General features: G+C 36.9%; 1 protein-coding gene across 2 annotated transcripts in view; it reads right to left on the bottom strand.

Moving 5' to 3' along the window:
• Nucleotides 1–15,899, bottom strand: part of BCO2 (beta-carotene oxygenase 2) — a 46,970-nt gene that overhangs the window by 14,156 nt on the left and 16,915 nt on the right. For both annotated transcript variants that reach the window (XM_055304905.1, XM_055304906.1), the window contains exons 3-6: nucleotides 9,928–10,139; nucleotides 9,616–9,731; nucleotides 8,740–8,842; nucleotides 925–1,053 (exon numbers count right to left, since the gene is read on the bottom strand). In XM_055304905.1, the coding sequence (XP_055160880.1) occupies nucleotides 925–1,053; nucleotides 8,740–8,842; nucleotides 9,616–9,731; nucleotides 9,928–10,139 (560 nt within the window). The remainder of the gene's footprint in view (nucleotides 1–924; nucleotides 1,054–8,739; nucleotides 8,843–9,615; nucleotides 9,732–9,927; nucleotides 10,140–15,899) is intronic.

Here is a 15,899-nt window from a genome sequence, read left to right as displayed (position 1 = left end):
TGATCTAAGCAAAAGCCAGCCACAAAATAATTCTTCACTGTTTCCCAGCTTTGCTTAACATACTTTCTGTTCCTACATAAAAAAGGGAATTTCTTTAGAACAGCTGGGGTTTGAATGCCCTCAGCGTGCTTTTTGAGATCATGACTTGAGCTGAAGGCAGATGCTTAAACTAACCATCTGAGCCACCAGGCACCCCTAAATTGTTTGTTTTAGGAACAAAGTAAAGAAGCATAATATTAAAATGTCATTTGTGATCGAAATGTTTATTCTGTATTCCATTTGCTATTTACATTGAAGGTAAGGATTCAGGAGCAGATTGGCTATAAAGGTTTAGAACACAGAAAATAAATATTCTGAGAAAGATCTGAAGCAATCAAACAAAATATGAATTTCCCCCCAAAATATAGTCAAGATCTTTTCATGTCCGATCATTACCTATGGCTTTAAAGTTACCTAAAATTTTGAGTTCTGTCAATTTTTTATGGTCAAATGATTTTTTTTATTAAGCCTTTACTTTTTTAGAGAAGTTTCAGGTTTGTAACAAAATTAAAGGGAAGGTACAGAGACTTGCCATATACCCCTTGCCCCCATACATGCATAGCCTCCTTATTATCAACACCCGCACTAGAGTGATCAGCATGTTTACTACACCTGATGAACTTACATAGATACATCAAAAGCATCCAAAGTCCATAACTTATATTATGGTTCACTTTGGTGTTGTCAATTTTTTAAATATGTCTTTTTCAGCAGTCATTTGGCCGGGGTAAGAAGTATGTGACTAAACAGAATAAATTTAACTAGCATTACAATGCAACTTTGATCTCATTATCAGCATACTTTGAGAAGGTGTATTGACACAGCATTTGCCCAAACTAGTTCCTCTGCTGCAGCGATGTTAATTGACCTTATCTCTGGGCTTACCAAAGCTATGATAGTAAGAAGGTTTCATCCTCTCTGCAGAGGCAATAGAACATATCACCTGGGCTCCGTGGAGTGTCTCCCCAAGATCCACCTTCTCTGGAGGAATCTGAATAACATTATAGCAAGAACCTGGAAAACAAAATCCTGTCTTATATTATACACATTCTAGAATCAAAGACAATCCTTTTAACTCATGAACTACACAAAAGCAGTGAAAAGACTTATGCAATATATGCATGACATCCATATTTCATACAGGGCTATTTCAAATGAAGACTTGGATTTAAAAAAATATGAACTTTACAAAAATCATTAGCTAAGGTTTTCAAACAATACAAAGTAATCGATCAACAATTTATTGTGTTTTTTTTTCATGATTTGTAGCTAAGTTTATTGCATTTTAATGATCTCGAAAAGTTATTCACCCTTTCACTCCCTGAAGATGATCTCACTCTCTACTTTATAGGAAAAGATTAGGTACCAGTCAGTATTATCCTCAAATTCTTACTTTTTTTAATATCCTCAAATTCTATTTGTCCCTCTTCCTACTCCCTACAACTATAGTCTCCACATGCCCCAACATCCACTCTTGTCCAATCCTCTGAATCCCTGGGGGCGCTCTGAGTCCCATAGTCCCATCTCATCCTTTCTCATCAATGCATTCATGCAGTCACCTTCATTCATGCAATCATTCATCTTACCACTTCTTCAGAAATCAGCTCAGGTAGCCACTCCTCAGGTAGCAATCCCTGACTCTTCCCTACCCCAAATGTAATTGGTGCCCCTCCTCTAATGCCCTGATTATATCCTATACAGTTATAGCACTTATTACACTATGATTGTGACTTATTTATCTGCTTCCCAGTAGACTGGTAAGCTCTTTAAGGGCAGGAATTGTGTCTGATTCATCTTTGCATCCTCAGTACCAAGCAAGGACTTAGTATTCAGTAGGCACAGTACAAATAGCTATTGACCGATTAATTAACATATTTGTTAAATCATATGTTATGTTAAATCATACGTTATAATAAATATTGAGTTCATATCAAATTATATTTCTGGTATTAGAATTGTCGATGCTGGTCCTGAAAAACTGGGGTAACTTACAAAATTTTGTAATTACTGAGCTTCTTTTGGAACAAGATAACCATACAGTTCTCTATTCATTTATTCAGCAATTACTTATTGAGTGCCAACTATATTCCAGGTATTCTTCTGAGTATCCTAAGTTTATCTTCCAGATACTTGTATACAGTGGTGTGCAATATACAAAAGGCTCTTCTTTGATAAAGCTCAAGTTCTAATAAGTACCCATAAGTAAAAACATAAAGCATGAGATGATGGTAAGACCTATGGAAAAAAAAAAAAAGACCTATGAAAAAAAATAAAACAGGGAACAGGGATCAAGAGTAAGTGTATATGGATGGAGGCCACTGTTTGCAATTTCAGATATGGTGATCTGAGAAGGCTTCTCTAAAAAGGTGACATTTGAGCAAAGATCTAAAGATGGTGAGGAAAAGAGCCTTGAGGATACTCAAGAGAAACAATTCCAGGCAGAAAGAAGAGCAAATGCAAAGATTCTTAACCAGGAGTTAAGTCTGGAGTGTTCAAATAAAACCAAGAAGGCCAGTGTGGCCCTATCACAGTGAACAACGGGAAGAGTCTAGAGAGATGAGGTGGGTGGGTTCAAAGGATAAGTGGCTGATATGTTGAGAATGAAATGAAGTGGGACTGAAGCATGGAGACCATTAAAAAGCCATTATAATAATTCACATGAGAGAGGATTGTAGGCTCAAACCAGAGTGCTGGCAGTAGAAGTCATATGAGGTAGCTGGATTTTTTATTTATTTTGAAGGCATTGCTGCAATTTGCTTTTTAACCAATTGGATATGGATGTGACAGAGGTGGGAAGGATGATTCCAAAATTGTCGCCTTGTGCAGTTGGAAGGATGAAATTAGCATCAACTGAGATGGGGATTATTTTAAGCAGAAAAAAATCAGGGGAAATCTTCAGGAGTTTGGTTTTTAGATAAGTTAATTTTGTAATGCCTATTAGACATCCTAGTAAAAACACTGAGTAAGCAATTGGATATAAAATACTGGAGAGGTCTGAGTTAGGGATATAGATGTGTTCTGAGCACCCATTATATATAAAGATGAGTTATAAAGCAATAAAAGACAAGCTCTATAGTTCAAGAGTACCATATTACCATCTAAATGATTACATATATTTAATTAACACTAAAAGTTAGCTGGATTGATTAATATTTAGAGGATTTTTGTTCATTTTTAAAGGTCTCTTAAAGATACCTGGAAAGACTAAAACAACTAAAAGCTTTTTAATTCTTAAAGATAAAAATTACTGGCAAGCACTTTATTATGAGAATCACTAAATTCCCCCCAAACACTTCTTAGGTAGTCGAGCTCCCTGCAGCTACATGTACATTTGAGTTTCAGTTCAAAAACTCCACACCAGACTAAATCATCAAGTAAAAAGAAGGAAGAGGAAGAAAGAAAATTCAGTTTTAGTGAGATTAAGCAGAAGATAAAGAGAAGAACTGCCCATCTCAGCAGTTGGATTAAGTGACAATATTCAATTCATTAAACGTAACCATTAGTTAATGAACTATTTTTTTGTTTTCCTGGAAGATTTTTATTTATTTATTTGAAAAAAGAGAGAGAGAGAGAGCACAAGCGAGGGAAGGGGCAGAGAGAGAGGTAAAAACAGACTCTTCACTGAGTAGGAAGCCAGATTTGGGGCTTGATCTCATGACCCCAGGATCACAACCTGAGCCAAAGGCAGACACTTAACCAACTGAGCCACCCAGGCTCCCCATTAATGAACTGTTCTAACCACAAGTTGTGAAGGCCTGAGCAAGGCAGACACATGCCCAGGAAACATCCAGCAAAGGAATGCCCAGAATGACCTGCCCATACTACAAGTCTTAACTGTGGGAGACTCTTCAGGACTTTGTATAATAGCAAATTGAGGCAAAGTAACAAGATAGCCTTTGATGACTTGGGGCAGGGGGGCAGGGTTTCTCAAAGATCCAGGAGTCACTTGTACCAAAATCACCTGGGGACTATTCAAATGTCCCAAGATAAGGGCCTTGTAAGGGGGTGGTTAAAATGCAGATTCTTGGCCCCTTTTCAGGTCTATTGAACCAAAATCTCTGAAGACAATGCCCAGTAATCTACATTGCTAAAAAGCATTCCAGAACATTCTTAGGCACATTAAAGGCTGAGAACCACTAATCCAATGACTATTTATTTTAGAATATAAAATTCAGAATGGTTAAACAGTATTTATCATATTATGAACTAATTACAAAGTTATCTACTTGATTAATAGTTATTTTTTTTAATAGTTATTTTTTTAAAAAAATTTATTTACTTATTTATGAGAGACACAGAGAGAACAGATAAATAGGCAGAGGGAGAAGGTGGCTCCCTGCAGGGAGCCCAATGCAGAACTCCATCCCAAAACCCCAGGATCATGACCTGAGTCAAAGGCACTCAACCACTGAGCAACCCAGGTGCCCCTAGAATTAATTTATTAGTAAATGTATTTTTTGTCAACCATATTTTAATCAACATGAAAATAGTTTTTAAAAAAAGAGGTACATCTACTTAGGAGAATTCTATGCAGCCTGGTTCTGCAAAATGAGTAATTAATTACACTAATATGTTACTAAGGGAAGAAAAAACAGACCAAAAAAAATATATAGACATCATTTTTTTAAATGAATCTTTTTTTTTAATGATGAAAAAAGATGGATAGCCAAAGACAAAACAAAACCACTGAGTCAGTTTACCTATTTGCTGAAACATTTTATCTAAAAGAATGTTTGCTGTGTCCTGTAACAGCTTTGAAGGATTCATCCCTATCCTAGATCAAGTAATAAAGAAGAGGAGAGAGACATGGGTGATAAAGTGTCGGAATACCCTATCTTTACTTGAGCCATAAAAATACCCTGCAGTATTCATTTTAATATACACCCACATTTGTAAATATAAAGACCAACAACCTGCAAAACCAATTACTCACTATCAACGTATACATTAACCTACACAACAGTTAAACTCTACAAAGCTTTCACAGGTTACAGATGATAGATTGACAGCAAAGAGAGACAGCAATATCTTAACACCTATCCATTTCTTTTCAGAGGGATACATACTCAAGCTACAAGAACATGAATTTGCATGGTCTGAGAGTCTTCTGTACTCAGTAATGAAAAATTACTAAGATTGTCCAACAAAGTGACTTTGGGTATGATTCAGGCTCAAGACTGGTTTTATACACTTAGAAGCTCGCTTAAGCAAGTATCCTAAACCTTCTTAGGTTCACTCCTTTCATCTGTAAAATGGGGGCAGTTTATTAGTACCTTTCCCAGAGAGTTGTTAGAAGGATTAAATGAGAAAATATATGTAAAAATGCTTAACATCAGCATGTACTAGGCACTTGTGCTCAATAAAAGTTAGCTATCACTATTAGCTATTAGAACTTTCTAGAGCAGAAAAAAGCATTAAGGACTCACGAGACTTCATGACTGCAGAATTTAGATCCAATCAGGCAGAAATTAAAAATCAATTGAATGAGATGCAATCCAAACTAGAGGTCCTAACGACGAGGGTTAACGAGGTGGAAGAACGAGTGAGTGACATAGAAGACAAGTTAATGGCAAAGAGGGAAACTGAGGAAAAAAGAGACAGACAATTAAGGGACCATGAAGACAGATTAAGGGAAATAAATGACAGCCTAAGGAAGAAAAACCTACGTTTAATTGGGGTTCCCGAGGGCACCGAAAGGGACAGAGGGCCAGAATATGTATTTGAACAAATCCTAGCTGAAAACTTTCCCAATCTGGGAAGGGAAACAGGCATTCAGATCCAGGAAATAGAGAGATCCCCCCCTAAAATCAATAAAAACCGTTCAACACCTCGACATCTAATAGTGAAGCTTGCAAATTCCAAAGATAAAGAGAAGATCCTTAAAGCAGCAAGAGACAAGAAGTCCCTGACTTTCATGGGGAGGAATATTAGGGTAACAGCAGACCTCTCCACAGAGACCTGGCAGGCCAGAAAGGGCTGGCAGGATATATTCAGGGTCCTAAATGAGAAGAACATGCAACCAAGAATACTTTATCCAGCAAGGCTCTCATTCAAAATGGAAGGAGAGATAAAGAGCTTCCAAGACAGGCAGGAACTGAAAGAATGTGTGACCTCCAAACCAGCTCTGCAAGAAATTTTAAGGGGGACTCTTAAAATTCCCCTTTAAGAAGAAGTTCAGTGGAACAATCCACAAAAACAAGGACTAAATAGATATCATGATGACACTAAACTCATATCTGTCAATAGTAACTCTGAATGTGAACGGGCTTAATGACCCCATCAAAAGGCGCAGGGTTTCAGACTGGATAAAAAAGCAGGACCCATCGATTTGCTGTCTACAAGAGACTCATTTTAGACAAAAGCACACCTACAACCTGAAAATAAAAGGTTGGAGAACCATTTACCATTCAAATGGTTCTCAAAATATACCCTAAAAACTATAGAACACTTCTGAAAGAAATTGAGGAAGACACAAAGAGATGGAAAAATATTCCATGCTCATGGATTGGCAGAATTAATATTGTGAAAATGTCAATGTTACCCAGGGCAATTTACACGTTCAATGCAATCCCTATCAAAATACCATGGACTTTCTTCAGAGACTTAGAACAAATTATTTTAAGATTTGTGTGGAATCAGAAAAGACCCCGAACAGCCAGGGGAATTTTGAAAAAGAAAACCATATCTGGGGGCATCACAATGCCAGATTTCAGGTTGTACTACAAAGCTGTGGTCATCAAGACAGTGTGGTACTGGCACAAAAACAGACACATAGATCAATGGAACAGAATAGAGAACCCAGAAGTGGACCCTCAACTTTATGGTCAACTAATATTCGATAAAGGAGGAAAGACTATCCACTGGAAGAAAGACAGTCTCTTCAATAAATGGTGCTGGGAAAATTGGACATCCACATGCAGAAGAATGAAACTAGACCACTCTCTTGCACCATACACAAAAATAAACTCAAAATGGATGAAAGATATAAATGTGAGACAAGATTCCATCAAAATCCTAGAGGAGAACACAGGCAACACCCTTTTTGAACTTGGCCACAGTAACTTCTTGCAAGATACATCCACGAAAGCAAAAGAAACAAAAGCAAAAATGAACTATTGGGACTTCATCAAGATAAGAAGCTTTTGCACAGCAAAGGATACAGTCAACAAAACTCAAAGACAACCTACAGAATGGGAGAAGATATTTGCAAATAACATATCAGATAAAGGGCTAGTTTCCAAAATCTATAAAGAACTTATTAAACTCAACACCAAAGAAACAAACAATCCAATCATGAAATGGGCAAAAGACATGAAGAGAAATCTCACAGAGGAAGACATAGACATGGCCAACATGCACATGAGAAAATGCTCTGCATCACTTGCCATTAGGGAAATACAGATCAAAACCACAATGAGATACCACCTCACACCAGTGAGAATGGGGAAAATTAACAAGGCAGGAAACAACAAATGTTGGAGAGGATGCGGAGAAAAGGGAACCCTCTTACACTGTAGGTGGGAATGTGAACTGGTGCAGCCACTCTGGAAAACTGTGTGGAGGTTCCTCAAAGAATTAAAAATAGACCTGCCCTACGACCCAGCAATTGCACTGTTAGGGATTTACCCCAAAGATTCAGATGCAATGAAACGCCGGGACACCTGCACCCCGATGTTTCTAGCAGCCATGTCCACAATAGCCAAACTGTGGAGGGAGCCTCGGTGTCCATCGAAGGATGAATGGATAAAGAAGATGTGGTTTATGTATACAATGGAATATTACTCAGCCATTAGAAACGACAAATACCCACCATTTGCTTCAACGTGGATGGAACTGGAGGGTATTATGCTGAGTGAAGTAAGTCAATCGGAGAAGGACAAACAGCGTATGTTCTCATTCATTTGGGGAATATGAATAATAGTGAAAGGGAATATAAGGGAAGGGAGAAGAAATGTGTGAGAAATATCAGAAAGGGAGACAGAACATAGAGACTTCTAACTCTGGGAAATGAACTAGGGGTGGTGGAGGGGGAGGAGGGCGGGGGGTGGGGGTTAATGGGTGACGGGCACTGAGGGGGACACTTGACGGGATGAGCACTGGGTGTTATTCTGTATGTTGGTAAATTGAACACCAATAAAAATTAATTTATAAAAAAAAAAAAAAGAACTTTCCAGAGCAGATTGGTAGGCAGTTGAAAAAATATGTGGATGACCAGGAAAAAGATGTGTTATAAACAGCTGTAAATACAACCACACTATAACCTTAACTTACCTCAGTATGTTATTCCATTGATAAATTCCTTCCCATGTGATAAACAATATACCTTCCCTGCCCCCCATATCTCTTTGTGGTAGCATTCTACATTTTTGTACTTGCAATATGATACTTTTAAGAAATTCAAGTTTGTGAAATACATATTAAAAATCCCTACAATGCCTGTGAGCCAAAAAGGATGATAGAATATAAAAATGTAAGTCATGCTGAAAAGGTCAAATAGCAAATCAGTTGCTAAGCGTATGTGCAGAAGGACCACAGAACACAGTAAATTGTATACTTTAAGCTCAATTATACCACTTTGGAAAATTCTCTCAGAACCTTTCAAACAAAGTTCCTATGGGCTTACAACCTTAACCATAATGGAATCCTGGAAAGATAGTTAACTCCTAATTATTTTTAAAAAGACCTCCATCTCAACTTTACCATGTGGCCCATAGGAGTTCCCCATGTTGTATGCTGTTCCATCTGGGTCATAATGAGGATGTGCAGTTGCTCCATTCACAGCAATAAATTTGCTCCAGTCTACCTGTAAATTTAAGACCATCAGGGATTTTTAATGTTACATAGGCAGATCCCTACTTGCAGCATAGACAGTAGGAATGTGTTAAATATTTTAAAAATAGAATAGAAAAACTATAGTATAAGCCCCAGTATCTCACCCCCAAGAAATCAAATTTATTTTTCCTACTAAGGAAACTGAGAATAAATAATAAACAAAAACTGCAACATCATTAACAACAAATGGACAAAAACAATTATCCAGTAAGGATTTTCCCCCCAAGATCACAGGAAAGTGCAAAAAATAAGAATTAAAATTAAAATTCTGGTCCAAAATCCTATTTATTTTTAATTAATGTGTTAAGTGAAAGCAGTATGGGTCTAGACAATCTCTAGTCCAATTCTACCTGTAGCTAGGAAGAACATGAAACAGCCAATGTAAATCTATACTATTCTATTTCTCCTTTGCCATAGCCTTCAGATATTAGGACTAAGAAGTCTAGAATTGTCTTTCTTTTTTTTTTTTTTAAGATCTTATTTATTTTAGAGAGGGAAGAGCAGAGGGAGAGAGAGAATCCTGAAGCAGACTCCCTGCAGAATGCTGAGAAAGGCTTGGGGCTATATCCCAGGAGACTGAGATGAGATCATGACCTGAGTTGAAATCAAGAGTCTGCCACTCAACTGCCTGAGTCACCCAGGTGCCCCCTCAATTTCTTCTTCAGGTATCTACTACAGTAAAAAGTATTTTGAAAGGAAAAAAATTGTAGGGTCTATTTTATTCATTTTTTACCTATATTTTACCTTTTCTGTTTTTTCCAGAGTTTTAATGTCCACTTTATTCATAAAGTTGGTCTCAGTACTAACATAGTAGTCACCTTTGTACTGCACATAGTTGACGTTGGTATTGTCAGTTATTGCTGAAACCAAACCCCAGAGTTAATTAAACATCACAACTTACTGTAGCACGCAATCAGAGCAACAGCACAGTTTAAACATCCTCTCATACCTAGATATATGTATTTCAAAGTATATATTTATATAGATTGATACATATCATAATGAAATAATCATCACTATCACCCACAAATTCTGAGTACAGTAAAGGCTGCTTACCAGGCAGCTCAAATTTTGACATGAAACGTTCAAAAACATTCTTGCATGGATCAGGGAGAGCCAGTGTGCCAAATTCTGAGATCACAATTCGATCATAGGCACTATTGGCCTTATAGGTATCACTCTGTAGGAACTTGCTTCTATAGGTCACTGTGCCCTTCTCCATCCTGAACTGGTGAAGCAAAGCCATTCCATCAAACCAGTGACTGTACCTTCAAACAGGAGCAAAAAGAGAAAAACAGTTATCAGTAGGAAAAACATGGTGTCAAAATGAGAGCCTTCAAATATAGAGATAAGGAATCAGAATGGGTTCCTAGCACAACTTGATTAATTAGAAAACTTGAAATTAAGGGATGATACCTTTTGAGTATATCCTGGAATATAACGGGAAAGAGCAACCTACATTCTCCTGACCCCTACCCCATCAAAAAACTCACACTTAGAAAGCTAAAAATAATCTCCAAATTGCTGACTCCAAAGATAATTCTGATTTTTTTAGCCTATGGCCAAGAGAATAACATGCAAGGATATAGAATACTTTACATTTTCTCAATTAAAATGGGTTCCTAAATTTTTAGGAAGTTATCTTCATATCTTATATCTTCCATTGACTTTAAAATTTTTCAAATTATCAGAATTTTGCTAAACTAAATAAATAAGATGACTGTCCTTACTGGCTAATCATTTTTATACATATAATTACAGTAGAAATGATCTATTTAAATGACAGAACAGGGGATCCCTGGGTGGCTCAGCAGTTTAGCGCTGCCTTTGGCCCAGGGCGTGGTCCTGGAGTCCCGGGATCAAGTCCCACATCAGGCTCCCTGCATGGAGCCTGCTTCTCCCTCTGCCTGTATCTCTGCCTCTCTCTCTCTCTCTGTCTGTCACGAATAAATAATAAAAAAATAAAATCTTAAATAAATAAATAAATGACAGAACATCAAAAAACCATAAGGAAAAGTTGTGGCTTTGCTTTCTAAATGGTTTCACACCTTACAGTCTTTTCATTAACGTGCTTGATTGAATGCTTAATGTCCTCAGCATGGATAAGCCAGGCTAACACCACTGCCTCAAGGCAATGGTCCAGAAAGCAGGGGATCAAAGAGATATTCGTACACCTTGTTTATAGCAGTATTATTTACAATAATCAAAAAATAAGCAACCCAGTGTGCAATGAGCAGGAAGGAAATTCTGTCACATGCTACAACATAGAATTTGGGGGACACTGTTATAAATGAGATAATCTAGTCACACACACACAAAAGGTATAGTTCAATTTTGCATGATGAAAAAATTCTGAAGATCTCTTTCACAATGTGAATAAACTTCACTAACCTTTACCCTTTAAAATAGCTAAGATGGTAATTTTTATGTTATAGGTTTCTTTTTAAGATTTTATTTATTTATTTATTTGAGAGAGAGAGAGAGACAGCAAGAGCAAGGTGAAGGGCAGAGGGAGAGGGAGAAGCAGACTGCGGAGAACAGAGCTGAAAGTGGGGTTAGGTCCCAGGACACTGAGATCCTGACCTGAGCTGAAACCAAGAGTCAGATACTTAAATGACTGAGCCACTTAGACACCTCATAGTATATTTTAATGTCTAGAAGGGCGTGTCCCTTCACTGAAAAATCTTTTTTAGTGTTTTCTTGACTATTTTTGCATATTTATTTTTCCATATAAACTTTATATTGATTTAACTTCCTTTATTTTTTTATTTGTTTTGTTTAACTTCCTTTAAAAACTTGTTAGAATTTTTATTAAGATTGTATTAAATTAAAAAAAATTTTACAAAAAAAATAAAAATAATTTTTTAAAATATTTTATTTATTCATGATAGACACAGAGAGAGGCAGAGGCACAAGCAGAGGGAGAAGCAGGCTCCATGCAAGGAGCCCGACATGGGACTCGATCCTGGGACTCCAGGATCAGGCCCTGGGCCGAAGGCAGGCATTAAACCGCTGAGCTACCTGGGCTGCTTAAGGAGTACTAACATCTTTATGTTGTTGAATTATCCTATTCAAGAATACAGGATGTTTTTTCATTTAATTGGGTCTTTCAGGAGTATTCTAAAGTTCACACATTTCTTGTTAAGTTCCTAAATATTTAATCTTTTTTGCTACTGTAAAGGTTTTTTCTATTATTGTTCCCTAACTGGTTGTTTGTGTATATGAAGGCTATTATTTCAGTAGGTTAATTTTACACCCTGTTACCTTACCTTCTATTGCTTGAATTGGTTTTGTCATGGATTCTGCCTGGTTTTCCAGGTTTACTAAGATATCATCTACAACAGAGTTTTACTGTACTAATCCTCGTGCCTCTAGTCAATTTCTTTTTTTTTTTTTTATAAATTAATTTTTATTGGTGTTCAATTTACCAACATACAGAATAACACCCAGTGCTCATCCCGTCAAGTGTCCCCCTCCGTGCCCGTCACCCATTCACCCCCACCCCCCGCCCTCCTCCCCTTCCACCACCCCTAGTTCATTTCCCAGAGTTAGAAGTCTTTATGTTCTGTGTCCCTTTCTGATATCTCCCACACATTTCTTCTCCCTTCCCTTATATTCCCCTTCACTATTATTCATATTCCCCAAATAAGTGAGAACATACACTGTTTGTCCTTCTCCGATTGACTTACTTCACTCAGCATAATACCCTCCAGTTCCATCCACGTTGAAGCAAATGGTGGGTATTTGTTGTTTCTAATGGCTGAGTAATATTCCATTGTATACATAAACCACATCTTCTTTATCCATTCATCTTTCGATGGGCACCGAGGCTCCTTCCACAATTTGGCTATTGTGGACATGGCTGCTAGAACTCTAGTCAATTTCTTTAGTTTAACTGTATTGGTTACATCTGGTTGAAAGCTGTGGAATAGTGGCCATTCTCCCCTGTTCCTGTCTTAAAGAAATGAGTTGTAGTATTTCCCAATTTAATATTACTGGTTTTAAGACTAAGATTAAAATATCTTATGTGTGTATACATATATACACATATACATACAAACTATATAATGTGTATATACATACATATATCAATATAAATACACATGTGTATATATACATATACACACATACATATTATTTACATATATGTATAAATTATGTATACATATATTTATACTTGTGTGTACATATATATAAATATATATAATATCACATTAAGAAAGTATCCATCAGGTCCTGTTTTCTTGAGTATTTCCATGAAGAATGGATGTTGAATTTTGACAAAAGTTTTGTCAGCATTTATGGAGATAATCCTATGATTATTTATCCTAAAACTTATTAATATGGTATATGATATTGGTGGATTTCCAAATAATGAACTTACTTTGCATTCTTGGAATTAATCTTATCATAGTTATTTATATTTTAAAATAGTGTTGGATTCTATTTGTTAATAAAATATTTGTCTTGTATTAACACTATATATATTTTTTCATGGATATTCAGAAATAATATGAATACTAGTTTTCTGTACTATCTGTATCGTGTATAGTCAAAATTGCACTTGTTTCATTAAAAAAGGTGGAAAGTTTCCCTTCATTTCCAATTCTCTGAAATAATGTATAGAGAACATCAGGAGTATTTGATATTTGAAGGTTTGGTAGCATTTCTCTGTGAAGAAATCTGGGCCTAGTGCTTTTTTTGAGAGGTGGATACTTAATACATATCTCTTCTTTCCTCTGTAGAAATTGTTGTGTTCACATCTGCTATCTCTATCAATTGTGGTAATCTGTGCTTTCCCAGGAAACCATCCGTTTCACAAGGTCCTCAAATGTATTTGCTGAGAGGTGTGCAAAGTCTCCTGTACATTCTTATGTTTCGATGGTTTCCTTTCCTCCTACCATTTCTTGTTTTGCACATTTGTGCTTCTGTCCTTTTTCTTCTTGATTGTATTAGCTAGTAGTTTCTCTGTTTGCGTAATTTTCTTCCAAAAACATTATAAAGAAAATAATTTCAATAATTATTGCTATTATAATCTAAGTATCTCTAAAACCACAATACAAAAAAAAATTTTAAAAATAAAATAAAATAAAACCACAACACAGAGTCCCAAACACAATACTCTGGGTATAACAGCAGACACTCAAGTTTCTTCATTTAAGAAACTTCATATTTTTTTCTTTCCTACTTATTTTTTTTGTTACCACCTCATAGTATTGACTCACACTGAGCTGTCAACCAAAACGCTTAAGTAATTTTTAACACATTATGCTGTTACATTATGAATTACTTGTGCTTATGAAATCTCTCTTCATCTCATCTACCTTTAAAAATATTCAACTTGTTAGATTCCATCTCATAAAATCCTTCTAGATCTTATCATTCCATGCATCCATTTACTCAAACCAGCCAACTTTTCTTGAGCCCCTACTACTCTGCCAGGCTCGTGCCAAGATGAGTACTTACAGGCACATAACTATGTCATAAAGTTGTTCTCTGAGACAACAGAAAGGTGTTAACTAATACTATCTGTGCACAGAAGGAGCAACAGAATGGAAGGATGTGGGGATCGCGGAAGGGTCTAGAGGAGAGAAGACTTTGATTCCCTAAGGATGTTTGCCAACTAAAGATGGGGGAGGGGTACTCTAGGGAGAGGTGGTGACAGAAAGAAAGAAAGAAAGAAAGAAAGAAAGAAAGAAAGAAAGAAAGAAAGAAAGAAAGAAAAAGAAAAAGAAAAAAAGAGAATTGAAGGCATGTGGTGATCCTGGAGAAACATCCAGTTAACAAATCCATATGTGGGCAGCTGTCAGTGGCTGGTGATGGTGGAGAAATCAGTCAGCACAAGATCTATCCACACTTAGACTTAGAGCTCAAAGACTTCTTTTTTTTTTTAAAGATTTTATTCATTTATTCATGAGTACACACAGAGAGAGAGAGAGAGAGAGAGAGAGAGAGAGAGAGAGGCAGAGACACAGGCAGAGGGGAAGCAGGCTCCATGCAGGGAGCCCGATGTGGAATGTGATCCCTGGACTCCAGGATCATGCCCTGGGCCAAAGGCAGGCATCAAACCACTGAGCCACCCAGGGATCCCCAAGCTCAGACTTTTAACAGCAATGTATGGAGTTCTGAAACAAGAAGAGTGAAACAGGCAGATGTGCATTTTAGAAAGGTCACTTGGGACACACAGTAGAATGCAAGACAGAATGAGGAGCATCCAGATTCGGAGAAACCAATAAAAAGACCAGGCAACAATTCAAGTGAGAGATTATGAGAACCTGAACTGACATAGTATAATTAGAAAAGGACAAATTCCAGAAACAAATGAGATGACTGATAGGATAAAAGCAGTGACAAAAACAGAAAGTACAGTCATACCTGAGAGATAGAGATACTTTCACTGAGATGGAGAACATGTGAAGAGCACAGCATTCCATTTTGAACAAGAGTCAAGCTAATTGAAGCCATCAGAGTAAAGATGTTCTACAGCCCATTGGCAAAGTTACAGGTGCTAGAGCACAAGACATGGGGGCTGGGTGGAAGCTGCATGTGTGAGAGTATCTGTGTGTGACAGGCACAGGTGAGGTGCAAATAAGACAGTAACTACCACGTACTGAGTGCTTAGCACCCACTGGGACTGTGCTAATAAGCATGTTACCACATCCTTTCCTACATACATAAAAATAAATCTATAACATATTTTAACTCATATATAAACATAAAATATTATTTTAATATTTATCTCACACATGCATTGATCTTGTGAATAGATATTATTACCATTTTAAGGATGTAGAAACCAATGTACAGAATAAAAACACACCAGGGTCACAGGGCTGGTAAGTGGCAGGAAAGGGATTTGAATTCAGTGCTGACCCCAAATCGTGGGATCTTACAACACCCCAAAAATTAAGGTGAACTATAAAAAGTAATTTGGCAGGAAAGGGAGTGGGGAGAGAAGGCACGGAAGGGAAAGAAGAAAATGAAAATGTATTGACTGCCAATTCTTGTTAGCCACTGACTGAGGTACT

The sequence above is a fragment of the Nyctereutes procyonoides genome, unplaced genomic scaffold (genome assembly GCF_905146905.1).
Source record: "Nyctereutes procyonoides isolate TBG_1078 unplaced genomic scaffold, NYPRO_anot_genome, whole genome shotgun sequence".
Classification (NCBI taxonomy): domain Eukaryota; kingdom Metazoa; phylum Chordata; class Mammalia; order Carnivora; family Canidae; genus Nyctereutes; species Nyctereutes procyonoides.
This window is presented reverse-complemented; position numbering and strand designations above follow the sequence as displayed.